Source organism: Simochromis diagramma, unplaced genomic scaffold (genome assembly GCF_900408965.1).
Source record: "Simochromis diagramma unplaced genomic scaffold, fSimDia1.1 OVJJ01000816.1, whole genome shotgun sequence".
Lineage (NCBI taxonomy): Eukaryota > Metazoa > Chordata > Actinopteri > Cichliformes > Cichlidae > Simochromis > Simochromis diagramma.
Window position 1 is genome coordinate 10,093,609 of NW_024386908.1, and position 13,670 is coordinate 10,107,278.

Here is a 13,670-nt window from a genome sequence, read left to right on the forward strand (position 1 = left end):
TAAGTATAATGGCGAGAGAAAGAGATCTGGTTTTGTTTGATTGGCATGTGGCCATGGTAACAGGAGTATATCTATGTTCTTATGGTGCTATGTTTCCTCATTCAATATTGCTTTACCATTCTATTGCAGACACACACATACAAAAACACTGGGTAACACTCTATAGAACTTTTTGACGCGTACCCACAATAGCCCATAAGTCATAAGTCACATTAGGTGCTTAGTTAGCTGGAAAATATGCATTTTTCCAGCTTCCCATTATGTGCTTTTTAGAGCTCAGGAACATAGGACCCTTGGGGCACAGGAATGACTCCATTTCAACCACAGTTCCTACTTCTGTCACTTCTCTTAAAGTCTAAAAGGGTTTTTTTCATGACTGAAACTAGAAAGCTAAATAGTTTTTCAAACTTCTCTGTATTACTGAAAGTACTCAGATATGCCAGCTTGCACAGTCTATAAGCAGTAGAGCTGTGGAGCTGTTCCCATTATTGGCTCTCTGTTTTGTCTGTTGTGGGTGCATGCACACAGGTGACGTAATAATGATGTCACATCATTCCACTGATATCCAGGAGCACTTATATCAAGCTTTCACTATCAAGCTAACAATGCCTGGGACGAAAAATATTAAAAACTAAACATTAAACCTTATAAAGATGAATGCAAACAAACCTTGAAACCTTGATAAGAAATTTTGATATGTAAATGGTTCATGAGGAGAGAATTGAATTCAGTGGTGCAATACACAATGAATTTTGGGGGCAACACTACATGCTAAACAGACTTTTTTGTTTGTATTAACCATGACCACACACATCGTCACTGACCTCTGTTACATGTGTAACCACACCCAACGAATTGGTGTCCTGACACTGAAGTGAGCAGTGCGTTTAGTGATCGGCAGACTTTCAGCAACTTCCAAAATGGGCTTTAAGAAAAAAAGTCACGATGAGGAAATCAAAAACGCCAAAGATTTGTGATTCATCTTTTTTACTTGAAACAGGGTATTTATAAGATCAGCCCTTGATGTTTTTTCTTTCATTTTTTCAGCTCCTTTGGGTTATGTCTCTAACTTCAAGGTGACATCCTACACAAGCACCACTATAGATGTGGCGTGGAGTCCCATCGTTGGAGCCACCGAGTACAAACTCTCATGGAAAACAGGTAATATATTTATACCTATTCCTTCCCATTACACCATTTTAAAGCATGCCAGCCCGATTAAAGACCCTCTATTTACCATACATTATCTTTACAACAGATAGATAGATAATTTGTCTTTTGTTTTGTTTTTGTCTGATGCTTGCAGATAATAGCAAACCCCAAGTCCAGTACCTGGATCGTAGCATCCTCTTCCATCGTCTCAAAGACCTGAATCCACAGTCTACCTACACAGTCACCATCTGTGCAGTGTATGGCAACTCAGAGGGACCAGAAATCTCCTTATCTCAGCTCACAGGTACTAAACATATGTGAAGTCTCAGTGACTTTGAATTTATCATGAGCCATCTTTAGATCTAAAATGGCTCTGTGCAGCTGTGCCCCCATCGTAATTAAATGGGAAGGGTACGGCAAAGTTCCCCAATCTGTGCCACATAAACCCTCGTAAGTGTCGCCGTTTGACTGACATGTCATGTACTTTGGTCTTCCCGTTTTAACCACAGTTCCTGCTGCTGTCACTTGTAGTATGTGTCACTGAGTCCAAGTCAGCAGGGCTGCTATCATTCTATCACTGTCACTGTCAGAGTGTTACTCCGAGCTTCAAGTGCTAAGTTTATTACAGTGTAAAATAATAGGGAGGGGTAAGTAAAGTCACATCAGCAATTTTTTCAGATATTTTAATCACATATTTTATGATTTCTGGGTCCTTAATGCATTGTGATGTGAAAAAAAAAATTGTCACAGCTTTATGGTATAAAACCTGGATTAACATCTCCTGTGGTCATGTTATGCTTAGCTGCAGTGTCAGAGTCAGATCCAATCCAGCCAGTGAGGGAGGTGAAGGTTGAGGACATTGGAGTAAATTCCTTCACACTATCTTGGAAAAAAGCACCAGGGGCTTCTGGATACAAAATCTCTTGGATCCCATTTCTTGGTAAGAAACCACATAAATAAACCACCCAAATGTGTATTCTAATGCCTCAGGCTATGAACAAGTAGACATAGTATACAGTAGAATTACAACTGCATTTACATCTCTGGATCAGAGAAGCTGAGAAAAAACATTTTCACTCGGGTCGATGAAAATATTAAGCATGTCTTAAATTAAAATATTTGCAGTATTTTCCAATTACAGCATCTAGCAGCATAATGAGTTACCACTCCTCAGTTTAGACTCTTGTGGCTCATTGTATAATAGTTTCATCCGTAAATGACTGCAAACACGGTTGTTTGACACTTTCATGCTGGATTTAATTATTCTGTGCACTAGGGGGTGATGAGAAGTCCCATGTGGTATCAGCTGATTTTTCTTCCTACACCATCCGCAACCTGCGAGAGAGCTCAGCTTACAAGATCCAGGTGTCCTCCATGGTGGGCAGCAGGGAAGGAAGCGCTGTCCTGGTCACAGCACGTACCTGTGAGTCCTGCCTGGCCCTAGTAGTAGGGAACAGTCTGAGTTTCAGGGAAATATACAGTAATATATGTTTCACCAGTTTCCTTAAACAGATTATGTGTAAATGCCACTATGGTGGCTTAAAATTTAGTAGATTTAAAAGTACTGAAAGTTCCAATGAGCAGCTACCAAAATGCAAGTTAAACACTTTGAGTCAACTCAAAATCTTTTATCAGAGGCTATGAAAAACTTCTCCAATTACTTTGAGCCTCATGAAATCACTACGTTTAAAATGGTTGTATTTCAGGAACAAGTCATTCAAAACTTTTGTCAAACCTCTTGAGTCAAAGCTGAAAGTTTGCACTTCAATCACATATTGATGGCCTAATTTAAAATCTAATGTGGTGGATGCAAAAAAAACTTTTATGTACATATATACACCTAATACTGGGAATGTTAAAGTTTATATTCATTAGGACGTATGATATAATAAATCCACCTAATGTCACTTGTTTCTTTATGTCATTATTCATCAGAGCTATTTTGTGTGTTTCAGTGGATCTTCCCAAAGTAGAGGGATTTGTTGCTTTGAATACAACAGATAACAGTACTGTTCTGAACTGGACACGCGTAGCTGGTGCCTCAGGATATCGCCTCTCCTGGAGGCACATCTCAGGTCAGTAAGCAACCACAACTTGATAAAGCACCTTCTTATAATTCATGCAACTTTCTTTTAGGCTCCAGAGATGAATTACATATTATGTAAATGATATTACACTGCATACAGAGACCTGCCATAAACATTCTTTTATTTAGAAGGCCTTGGTCTGAAAAGGCAATATTTGCCTGAATAAAACACAAGTATCCCAGCATGCCAGGAATAATTGTTTAGAGATTTCAAAGTGTTTTAACCATGATATGTCTTTTGTGAATAAAGTGGCAACATAAGCACCCTTTTGTTAATAAGGTGAAAAGTCCTATTAACAAAATTCCTAAAGTAATATTGTCATAATTGACAGAATCTCCGTACATGTAATTAGTCACCAGATGTTCAGATATATCATTGTTACTTGTAGATTTGACACATTATTTTACAGGTTATTAAAAAATACTGTTTGCTTTCCTTTTTATACACTCAAATCCATTTTAGTATAAAGATTTATTTTCCTATTTCTTATTTCTTGAAACCGTACTGTCACAAGTGATCACTTTGCGACACCATGTTTTCTTTGTATGTTTTTTTTCAGTGTTTGACACAAAAACAGAAATCCTTGGCCCTGGATTCACCTACTATAAGATCAGTGATCTCTTGTATGGCAGAACATATCTTTTCACCATCAGACCTTTGTATGGAGAAGTGGAGGGGCCTATAAACACCATGTATCAGAGAATATGTAAGACTCTCCAAGTTGTTTGACTGAATGACAGACGTACACTTCAGATCCTTCTGTTTACTTTAATACATCCACTGATCAGGCTATAATACCTACAGTCACATCACACTATACTGTGTGTGTATTTTTATTTTTGTAAGCATAAAATTGACAAAGCTCAAATTAGCTTCCTGAAGAAAAGAAATGCTATCTTAGCTAAGTGTTAAGCTATTTAGCACTACATCTCTCATATGGCCATCTTATTCTAAACTTCATGAATGCTTTAAAATGTTGAACCTATTTGTCTGACTACCCATGCATAAATACATCTTTCTTAGCTTTCTATTGTCAGCTGTTCTGTTTGTTGATATTCAGTGAACACCTACAGTAGCTTTTTCCTAAGACTGGTACAAGCTGAAAACCCAAACTGAAGAATGCTGCAGCAGTGTTTTATTGCTTCCTTTGCAATCCCATTTGTTGTTCCAGCAAAGACTCTGTTTGACTCCAGAGACTTCAAGCGTTAGATTTATTTGTTATGGTTCTGTGTATCACAGTGGGACCAGCTCGCCCAGCGTTAACAGTCCAGCCTGTGCCACCTACAGTGCCCCCCCATTCCCCACCTATCACTGGGGACTCCCAGACTGCCTCTATCATCAACACAACCACTGCTCAATCACCCATGAGGACCACCTGGCACCCTGATGTTGTGCTTCCAACTGAGTCCTTAACAACCAAGAAGCCCCACGTTCAGCCAAGTGTCACTGAGGGCAAGGCAGGAGCAGTCACGTCCTTTCGATTAACCACACTGAGTAGAGTGACAGAGAAAAAAACACCACCACAACCAGGTATTTTAGAGATTCTCTTATATTTTTTCCCTCATGCTAAATAATATGTAGCATATTTTTTAGTTAGAACTGTTTTCTGTCCTGTTTCTGTCCAGTGTGCGGTAAGACCAAAGCGGATATAGTGTTCTTGGTGGATGAGTCGTCGAGCATTGGCACTGACAACTTTAGGAAGATGAAAGACTTCATATTTCGAGTGGCTACATACTTCCCCGTAATTGGTTCACAGGGCACGCAGGTTAGTTGCTCAGTAAAAACTTTTCTTTGTACTGTGCTGAAGATAAAACTTTCAGGTGTTTAATTTTATCACTTTGGCTGTGAGTCTGTTTAGACAATTACAAATTGGACTCGATTGCAGTTTTTGAGTCATAATAGCTGCCCGGAAGGTGAGTCTCATGTGCAGGCTTAGACCATTAGCAGTAACATAATGTGCTCTTCTCCACCAAATGGGCTGAATCAGACTCAAACATTGGCAGAAAGGAGGCGCATGGCATAATGCCATTTTTTTGTCAGCCAAGGAGGCAAGCACAAGCGAATATATAGTTCTTATGATCTTTGTTTTGAAGAATGAAGTTTCATCACAGTCAGCTGTGATCTAAAAATCCTTTATATTGCTGTTATGATGATGTGCATTTTCTCACTCTCTCAATCTTCTTTCAGATAGCTGTGGTTCATTACAGTGATGAGCCTCGCATTGAATTCCGCCTTAATGACTTCAAAGACAGAAACTCTGTGCTCAGGGCTCTCAGAGCGCTGCGTTATGGAGGGGGCAACACCAAAACCGGTTGGTTGATACTCACACAGATATGCACCATGCTTTGTCTCAGTTTGCCAGCTGTCTCCAGTGGATCAGGAGCCTCTTTTACTATTTCCTGTATTGAAAACCGTAGCCTTTTTAACAGGTGTCACACTGTTCTGTTACCAAAAGCCTGCACACTGACTGCTGATGTAGTTAGTACCATATGAGATGATCTTTTATTGTGCATGGGCAAATTGAATTTTGTGTAAAAAAAAAAAAAAAAGAAAGAAAAGTTGTTGAATCAGTGACATGATACAAGAATTCATATGGTCCAAGACCACAAATAATAACATGGCTGAAGAATCTCATTACAGTGCTGGAAAACTAGCAAAAATAATCTACCAGAATTTAACCAAAAGTCATATTACTTCCTCTTAAAACTTATTTTTTGTTGTTTTTGTTCTTTTGTTCCTCAGGAAAAGGCATCAGCTATGTTCTGCAAGAACTGTTCCAGGAGGCTCATGGGATGAGGCAGGATGTACCCCATGTTCTGGTTTTGTTTACAGATGGCAAGGCCCAAGACAATGTGGTGCCACCCTCCAGAATTGCCCGCGCCTTGGGTGAGTTATAATATAAACTGTTCAAAACACGTGAACGGATTTTTCACTCATTAAAAGTTTAAACTAAAATATTCAGTTATCATGTTACGATTGTGTCTCTGTAGGGGTCAGCGTCCTGGCAGTTGGAGTTTCGAATGCAGATCGTGAAGAACTGAATAAAATTGCGGCTCCCACCAGCTACAAAAACATCTTCTATTCACCAACTTTTGATGATTTTCCCTCCGTGGAGAGAGAATTTATCAGAAGCCTCTGTAGTGACGAACTCATCACAGAGTTCAAACTACAAGATGAGGTGAGGTAAAAAAAAATAAGGCAAAGGTATTGCTTGTCTGTCTGTAAGGAACTAAAACAAATAAATGACTGTAAATGTAGGAAATCTTTGTTCATGAGCGATACATACACGTATGCGTTGTAGGAAATTTTGTTGTATTGGGACAGCTTTTATACTGTGGCTGTAAAGTGAACATACTTGCATGTGTAGGTGGATCTTCTAAAACACCTGCGGAGCCTATTATTTGTGTCTAATGACCATGTATTACACAGAGGTGCATTCAGTTAATTTTAAATTTGCACACAAAGGCTCTGCAGGTGAGAAAACGTCAACATTCTTTACTTGACGTCAGACCGGAGGACGTGACTGCAGACTCAGCCCAATTCTGATGATGTGTTTTGAGAGGCTGGTTTTTCATAAAAGACAATAGACCTGTCCACATAGATCCTCAGCAGTTGGCTCCACTGTCCCCCGTCTTCACACACCTTGATAATAAATAAAGCCTCTGTGAATGCTGCTGATTTGAGCTTCACATTCAATAATGAAACTGAATTTTTTTTTCTAAAAATGAGCAGGTGTGGTAGAAACGTCATAGATTTCCTGGTGCAATCAGTAGGAAAAAACGGAGCTCTGCAGTGTTCAAGCAGTTGATTTTTTTCCTTTTGTTGTTGTCGGGCCAGCACCTGCCCCTCTTTTGGTGTGGCTGTACATGTATTTTTCTTGTTCATATCCTGAGGACATGAGCAATCTTGCGGTGTGGTAGCCAGAGAGCAATCAACTGCACATTGTAAGGAAAAAAATAAGCAGGTGATTTTTGATTTTTGAAGAAAGGAGGCAAAGACAGACACACCTGTTTTTTTGGGTTTTTTTTGAGGTGCAGCAGATAAACAGTTTCAGATTTCTCTGAATCAATATCACAGATAGAACTTTCCAAGTCACTAAGTCACTTATAGCGACGAGCATAAAAAAGTGTCCTAACTGGAAAATTCAGCAACTGGTACTACACGTGGTGCCTCTGCTGCTTAACCAATTAACTTTGAAGTTTCTTTCTTCAGGCCACAAGACTACACGTGTGAAGCTCTGAGATCCCCCCCCCCCCCCCCCCCCCCCCTTCACTGCAAACAGTAGCTTTACTTTTATGACTCAAATAGTGAATAATTCATTCAGAATTTTTGGTAGCACAAACAGACTACATCTCAAATTTGTTACACAACCTTGTGTTGCATAATAAGAATTCAAATTAATCTTGAAGAGCAAATTCAAAGAAGCTTTGTAGTGAGCCTTCTCTGCTTCTGTAGTCTACTTAAAAGTCAGTTGAATAGTTTGTAATGCATTCATTTTTTTTTCATTTTCAGGGTGCTCAGCTAGACACCCCCACTGATGACCCAGAGGAGATGCTTAAGCCCGAGGGTCCATGCCTAACTCAGTGCATGAAGGTTTGTTTGATTCTTTCTCCCGCAAAGTTATAATCGTGAGTTGTTAAACCTTGTTATTCTGCAGTGATTAATCATGTGAATTTTCTGTTTTCTCAGGGCCAAAAAGGGGAAAAGGTGAGTTATTTGACTCAGACAAAACTGATGCATTTTTTCCTGTAACATTTCATAAACTTATTTCTTTATTTTTTGATAATCTTTTATTCTTTCAGGGAGACAGTTTGGGTCTTGGTCTGGTATGTTTGTCCTTACTTTATGGCGCCTTTTAAATAATACGCTTAAACTTTATTCTCCCTTCTATTCAGTTTTTCACTGCCCCCGCTTCTGCCTTGTATATTCAGATACACTTTTTTACTTATCATCAACCAAACCTTTAAAAAATAACAATTATTAATGTTGTTGTAGAGATTCAGACAAAGCCCTGGAGAGTTTGATCCTTTCACATCTTCAAAAGGAGAAAAAGGAGAAAGGGTAAGCATCAGCACATACAGCATATGTTAATTGTATGTGCATGAATATATGTACATAAATAATAATAAGGTTGTTTGTGCACATTACACATAAATGCCTTAGTTATTATTTGTTGTCTTCAACATCTGCCCTTTATTACCTTATACTAGCACATGCAGTATGAGTGACAAAAAGCAAAATAGTTTTAGCAACAAGAGTTGCATGTAAACAAAACGTGAATTAAGATGTTTGTAGAGCATTTCAGCTTCAAAAGTATGTGAAAGTAAGAGTTCAAGACCTCGTCTTTTAAACCATTTGCATTAAATTAGTTCCCGTGTACTGTCTCCTTTGAATTCAGTATATACAATTAGTGTTATGTTTAAATGCTGTATCGAAACCACTAACAGTGCAGTAGTATTTGTGTGCCTCTGCAATTTGTTATTTAATATATATATATTTTTTTATTAATATTTTTATTTTCAGGACTGACTCTAATGTCTTAATTTGACAGGGACTTCCTGGAACTGACGGTGTTCCTGGTTTGCCAGGTCGCCCAGGAAGAACTGGACCACCGGGTTCTGCTGGCCAACGGGTACCTAAAGTCATATGAAAATGATTTTACAGCAGTGTAAGCAGTCCTGTGCAAAGAGTGTATGCACAGCTCTCTTGAGGTCCAAGCATTTCAGTCAGGTTGTGGTCTGAACTTCGACAGGACGTACGGAGATGGCCTCACATTTGATCTACTTATTGCAAGGAGCAAAGTTATCCCCCCTCCACCACCGTGCTTGACAGTTGGCATGAGGTGTTTGTGCTGATATGCTGTGTTTAATTTGTTGTGCAGTGCATCATAGGTCTGCATATAGTGCTACAACAACGTTCCTTTTCTCACGCTTGTATATCCATATAGAACAGAATTTCACACTTATCTGATCTGAACCTGAAAATATGATTACTTTTTAAATTTCCAGGGCCCTACAGGTGTTCCAGGTGACATGGTGAGAACAAAATATCTGTAAAAAAAATATAGATTGATTAATTGTGTCATCTATATTCTTTGGAGACTGTAAAGGATTTTTGAAACAGTCTTTTCATGGTAGGGTCCACCTGGGCTCCCTGGTCCAAAGGGACAGAGAGGAGAAAGAGTAAGTGTAATCCATGCATTTAATTTTGCTTTCTATTCATGAGACAGATGTTTATGCACTTTTAAGATTTGTATGCTGCAACAACACTGAACAGAGTCTTTTTTTTTGCCTTCCTCTCAGGGAGAGCCGGGATACGTCATAGCTGGTACAGATGCAAATTTTGTGCCCGGACGAAAAGGAGAGCCAGGCTCCTCAGTGAGTTTTCGAGAAGGCAAAAAAAAAAAAAAAAAAATTTCCCCAAAAAACAAACAAATAAACAAGTAGTTTTTGAAAGGTAATCTTTAAGGCATTTTAAGATACTTTTAACTGCATGTTACAGGGTCCCCCAGGACCTCCCAGTCTTCCAGGGGTCAATGGAGCTCCAGGTCTGCCTGGTCAGCCAGGATCACCGGGGCCACCAGGAATAGCTGTCAAGGTAACGTAAATTCAAGGGAAGCAAAGAAAAAAAAGGGCATTGTAATTACACCCCACCTTTTTTTAATTCATGATGTTTTATAATGCCTGTCACTGCACATCACATAATGTCAAGACAGCTTGGAGTATTTAGTATGAAGAGTCACAAAGATGTTTTGACAGCACAGTCCAACAAAGCTGCTTCTACTGTTTGCACTTCGCAGGGAGATCCCGGAGAGCCGGGTACAAAAGTAAGTATGAAGGCTGTCTTCTTGTCGTTTTATACATTTGCTCAAAAAAACCCCGAATCCCTACTTTTAATTTACTTTCATAAATGTTGTATATCAGCCTATTTTCAAACCGCTCGGTTATTTTGTTATATAATATGTCTTGTTGTGTTTGCATATCTTATAATATTTCATTTATTTTTGAAAGGGCTTACGTGGGAAGCAGGGCGTGAAAGGAGACAAAGGAGAGCCGGGAAAAGATGTAAGCACATAGCTGATAAAATTATAGTGTTCGGCCAGCTTAGTTAAGAAAAAAATAAAACAGAATTTGAGACGTTTCTGTGCCCGCTTTGTCTCTCACATCGCAAACTGACACATGTGCAAACTGCTGCAGGGCATTGCAGGTTTGCCTGGTCCCATTGGTGTTGATGGGGGACCAGGACTGCCAGGCCAGAAAGGAGAAAAGGTAATTTTGAATTACAGCTTTTGTGCTTATAAAGACCCTAAGTGCATAATTACTAAAAATACTTTATTGTTTGTAATATTTATTTTTTCTTGCAGGGTGAGGAGGGAGTTGGCATACAAGGTGTTCAAGGTCCTCATGGAGAGAAAGGAGAGAAGGTACCTTACAGCAGACATGAAGGACACAGAGTTTAGTCATCAGCTTGACTTTGGAGAATAGTCTGCACTGCATTAAAGACTGGATTATTTGTGTGTTTGTTTTACTTTTGTCATGCAGGGAGATATTGGATTAGCAGGACCAGTTGGCCCAAAGGTACCAAAATATACATTTTTAAACTCAGATATTTGCTAATATCCTAAAGTAATCTAAACCCCCCCTTATTGTTAAAACTGTATTGTGGGTTCACATGTTTCTTCACTTTGTCTTTTAAGGGTGAGCGTGGAGAGCAGGGCATCCAGGGAATCATTGGACCTCGGGTGTGCACTTTATCACCAACTGAATAGTCACATATGACTACCCTGCATGTTTTATACTTAAATGCATATAAATGAATTGCACTTCCTTCTAATAAAATGAAGCAGATTTATCACAGATAAAAGTGAAGACTGCATAACAATCATTGATGAATTAATTTAAAGCAAGTGATTTATTTATACCCGCAGGGGAAAAAGGGAATGAAAGGGGAGCCTGGAGACAAGGTGAGTTCATTCACATATAAATTCTTTCTGCTTTACAATTATCATGCATATGAATGTGAAGATTCATTTTAGATTAACAAGAATAAGGCTGCTTACAAAAAAAGTGTGCGTTAACATTTTCTTTCTTCTTTAGGGAGACCAAGGAGAGGTGGGACCAATAGGACCACAAGGACCCCCAGTGAGTGAGGATTGCATCTTATACAATGTGGCATCAGATTTATTAGTAATAATGATAATAATAATAATAAAAGTTTAATTATACAACGCTTTTCAAAACACAGTCACAGTTTAAAGATAAATAAATACAGTTCAACATAGTGACACATTCATTTCAACAGACACACTTTTATACACACAAAAAATATAAACTGTGGCCCATAATAATTGCGGAAAGCTAACTTATAGAAATGAGTTTTCGTCATTTTTTAAAAGTAAACCAATCATCCTGATAAGCTAAGAAAGGCTTTTGTGAAACCTCATTAGCGTGATTGACTCTTGTTTTAAGGTAAGGGCATGGAACAATTAAGAGACCTCGATGAGATGATCTACGAAGTGATAAGTTGGGCAGACACATATATAGTTTATGTCAGAGATCTAAAAGTTTAAAGGTTTTAAGAGGTTTAAAAGAAAAGAGAAAATCTTTATTGTCAGACAAAGACTGAATGATCCTGCTACTACTTTTTGAGGAGTATGGATGAGACTTTCAAACCTAAGAACACTGCACCAACTTTCAAGCATGGTGGTAGCAGCATCATGCTCTGGGGTTGTTTTGTTGCCAGTGGTGCTGGTATATTGCACAAGTAATGGAATAATAAAGAAGGGACTATCTCCAAACATAAACACTGTAATGTCCTTTCCAAAGTCCCGACCTCAACCCTTTTGAAAATTTGTAGACTATGCTTAGTCAGGAAATGCCAGAAAACCAACCAGTTTAATTGAATCCTACAAATTCTGCCAAGAGGACCCCAGCCAGAATTATCCTGGCGGGATTTGTGATCAGTTGTCGATGGCTACCTAAAGCATCCCGTCAAACTGCAACTTGCTGAGACACATTTAACCAAATATCAGTATATTAGAATATGCATATATTAGAGAAGATCGAAATAAATTGGAACAGATGTTAAAAGAATTTATCAAAAGCTATAAAGAAATCTAAAAAACAAGGGAGGGGCAAATGCAGTGTTTTTATTTTGCACCAGCTCTGAAAACTAAAAGACTAGCTTTAAACCTATTAATAACTTTTGCTAATGTCTCCAAGCAGACATTTAGATTGATGAATGAACAAATGAGGAAGTCATTTTGTTCTGGGTTTGGAAGATTACACTCTATCAGAGATGGTTATGATTGCATACATCCACGAGCCAAATTGTCAAACCTCAGTGGGTATGTTTTGCAAATGGGTCGTTTTTTTCTGCTTCAGTGATTTTTAATTTGAAGCAGCATAATCTTTTGGAAGAGATTGCTACCGGAAAAACTGTCATCATGAGGGCCATCTTCCTGTGTTTTGTAGTACGCTTTGTAGTCATTCAACAAGATTAGTTTTTATGATAAAAAGAAGAAATTGGTTTTGATTTGTTGGGAACAAAAATAAACAGCTTTTATCAGAGAGGCTTGGAGTTAACGGTCACAACAGTTCACCTTCACATTTCTAGGGGCCTGCAGGACCGATGGGATTAAAGGGAGATGAAGGTCCAAGAGGACCTGCTGGAGACCCGGCGAAGGGTGTAAGAAAACCATTTCATATATTTCAACCTAGTATATAGAGGCTTTGCTATTAAACTGTCTTTTCCCTGTCACAACAGGTAATTGGTCCAGCTGGGAAAAAGGGGGCCAGGGTAAGTTACCAGTGTGTGAGCTTTTTCCAGAACTTTTGCTGATCTGTTTCTATTTTCACCACTGAATTTTCCAATCAGTGTATACTACATCAACATTCTTCCAAAACATTGTTTTCAGCTTAATTACAGACTTCAAATATGTCAAATAGCCTTAAACGTCCTTGAAGAAATGCTTAACCTGTTGGGTTCTGGGGAAGGAGGTGATGGATATTCCAGCTGTCATAGGACATCAAGTGTATGGTCTGGATAGTTCTCAAGTCAATCATCGGGCACTATATATTCTTAATTACATAAGGAAAAGTTAAGAAAGGTGCTTTTAAAGTCACAGCATCCATAATCTACACCTTTATCATATGAGATTCCCCCATAGTGTTACTAACCAGCCTTTCCAGGCGATTCCTTTTACAGTTTGACTGGCTGACATAAGATAAGATAAGATAAGATAAGATAAGATAAGATAAGATAAGATAACCTTTATTAGTCCCACACGTGGGAAATTTGTTTTGTCACAGCAGGAAGTGGACAGTGCAAAAGTTATGAGGCAAAAATTAGAATACAATAAGTAAATACAGTACACAACTGTACAATAGAATAAAATACTATATACAGTAGAATAAAATAAAATAAATATAC

At 38.5% G+C, this 13,670-nt stretch overlaps 1 protein-coding gene across 9 annotated transcripts in view; it reads left to right on the forward strand.

Annotated features, from left to right (window-relative positions):
* col7a1l (collagen type VII alpha 1-like) overlaps positions 1 to 13,670 on the forward strand; it is a 60,128-nt gene that overhangs the window by 19,292 nt on the left and 27,166 nt on the right. For all 9 annotated transcript variants that reach the window (XM_040035354.1, XM_040035351.1, XM_040035355.1 and 6 more), the window contains exons 15-44: positions 1,048 to 1,161; positions 1,307 to 1,456; positions 1,955 to 2,092; positions 2,429 to 2,575; positions 3,108 to 3,227; positions 3,799 to 3,945; positions 4,479 to 4,769; positions 4,865 to 5,004; positions 5,427 to 5,550; positions 5,982 to 6,125; positions 6,230 to 6,417; positions 7,752 to 7,832; positions 7,929 to 7,946; positions 8,042 to 8,065; positions 8,235 to 8,300; positions 8,791 to 8,871; positions 9,248 to 9,274; positions 9,377 to 9,421; positions 9,542 to 9,616; positions 9,741 to 9,836; positions 10,039 to 10,065; positions 10,250 to 10,303; positions 10,436 to 10,507; positions 10,603 to 10,662; positions 10,781 to 10,816; positions 10,936 to 10,980; positions 11,167 to 11,202; positions 11,336 to 11,380; positions 12,855 to 12,926; positions 13,005 to 13,037. In XM_040035354.1, coding sequence (XP_039891288.1) covers positions 1,048 to 1,161; positions 1,307 to 1,456; positions 1,955 to 2,092; positions 2,429 to 2,575; positions 3,108 to 3,227; positions 3,799 to 3,945; positions 4,479 to 4,769; positions 4,865 to 5,004; positions 5,427 to 5,550; positions 5,982 to 6,125; positions 6,230 to 6,417; positions 7,752 to 7,832; positions 7,929 to 7,946; positions 8,042 to 8,065; positions 8,235 to 8,300; positions 8,791 to 8,871; positions 9,248 to 9,274; positions 9,377 to 9,421; positions 9,542 to 9,616; positions 9,741 to 9,836; positions 10,039 to 10,065; positions 10,250 to 10,303; positions 10,436 to 10,507; positions 10,603 to 10,662; positions 10,781 to 10,816; positions 10,936 to 10,980; positions 11,167 to 11,202; positions 11,336 to 11,380; positions 12,855 to 12,926; positions 13,005 to 13,037 — 2,696 coding nt within the window. The remainder of the gene's footprint in view (positions 1 to 1,047; positions 1,162 to 1,306; positions 1,457 to 1,954; positions 2,093 to 2,428; positions 2,576 to 3,107; positions 3,228 to 3,798; positions 3,946 to 4,478; positions 4,770 to 4,864; positions 5,005 to 5,426; positions 5,551 to 5,981; positions 6,126 to 6,229; positions 6,418 to 7,751; positions 7,833 to 7,928; positions 7,947 to 8,041; positions 8,066 to 8,234; positions 8,301 to 8,790; positions 8,872 to 9,247; positions 9,275 to 9,376; positions 9,422 to 9,541; positions 9,617 to 9,740; positions 9,837 to 10,038; positions 10,066 to 10,249; positions 10,304 to 10,435; positions 10,508 to 10,602; positions 10,663 to 10,780; positions 10,817 to 10,935; positions 10,981 to 11,166; positions 11,203 to 11,335; positions 11,381 to 12,854; positions 12,927 to 13,004; positions 13,038 to 13,670) is intronic.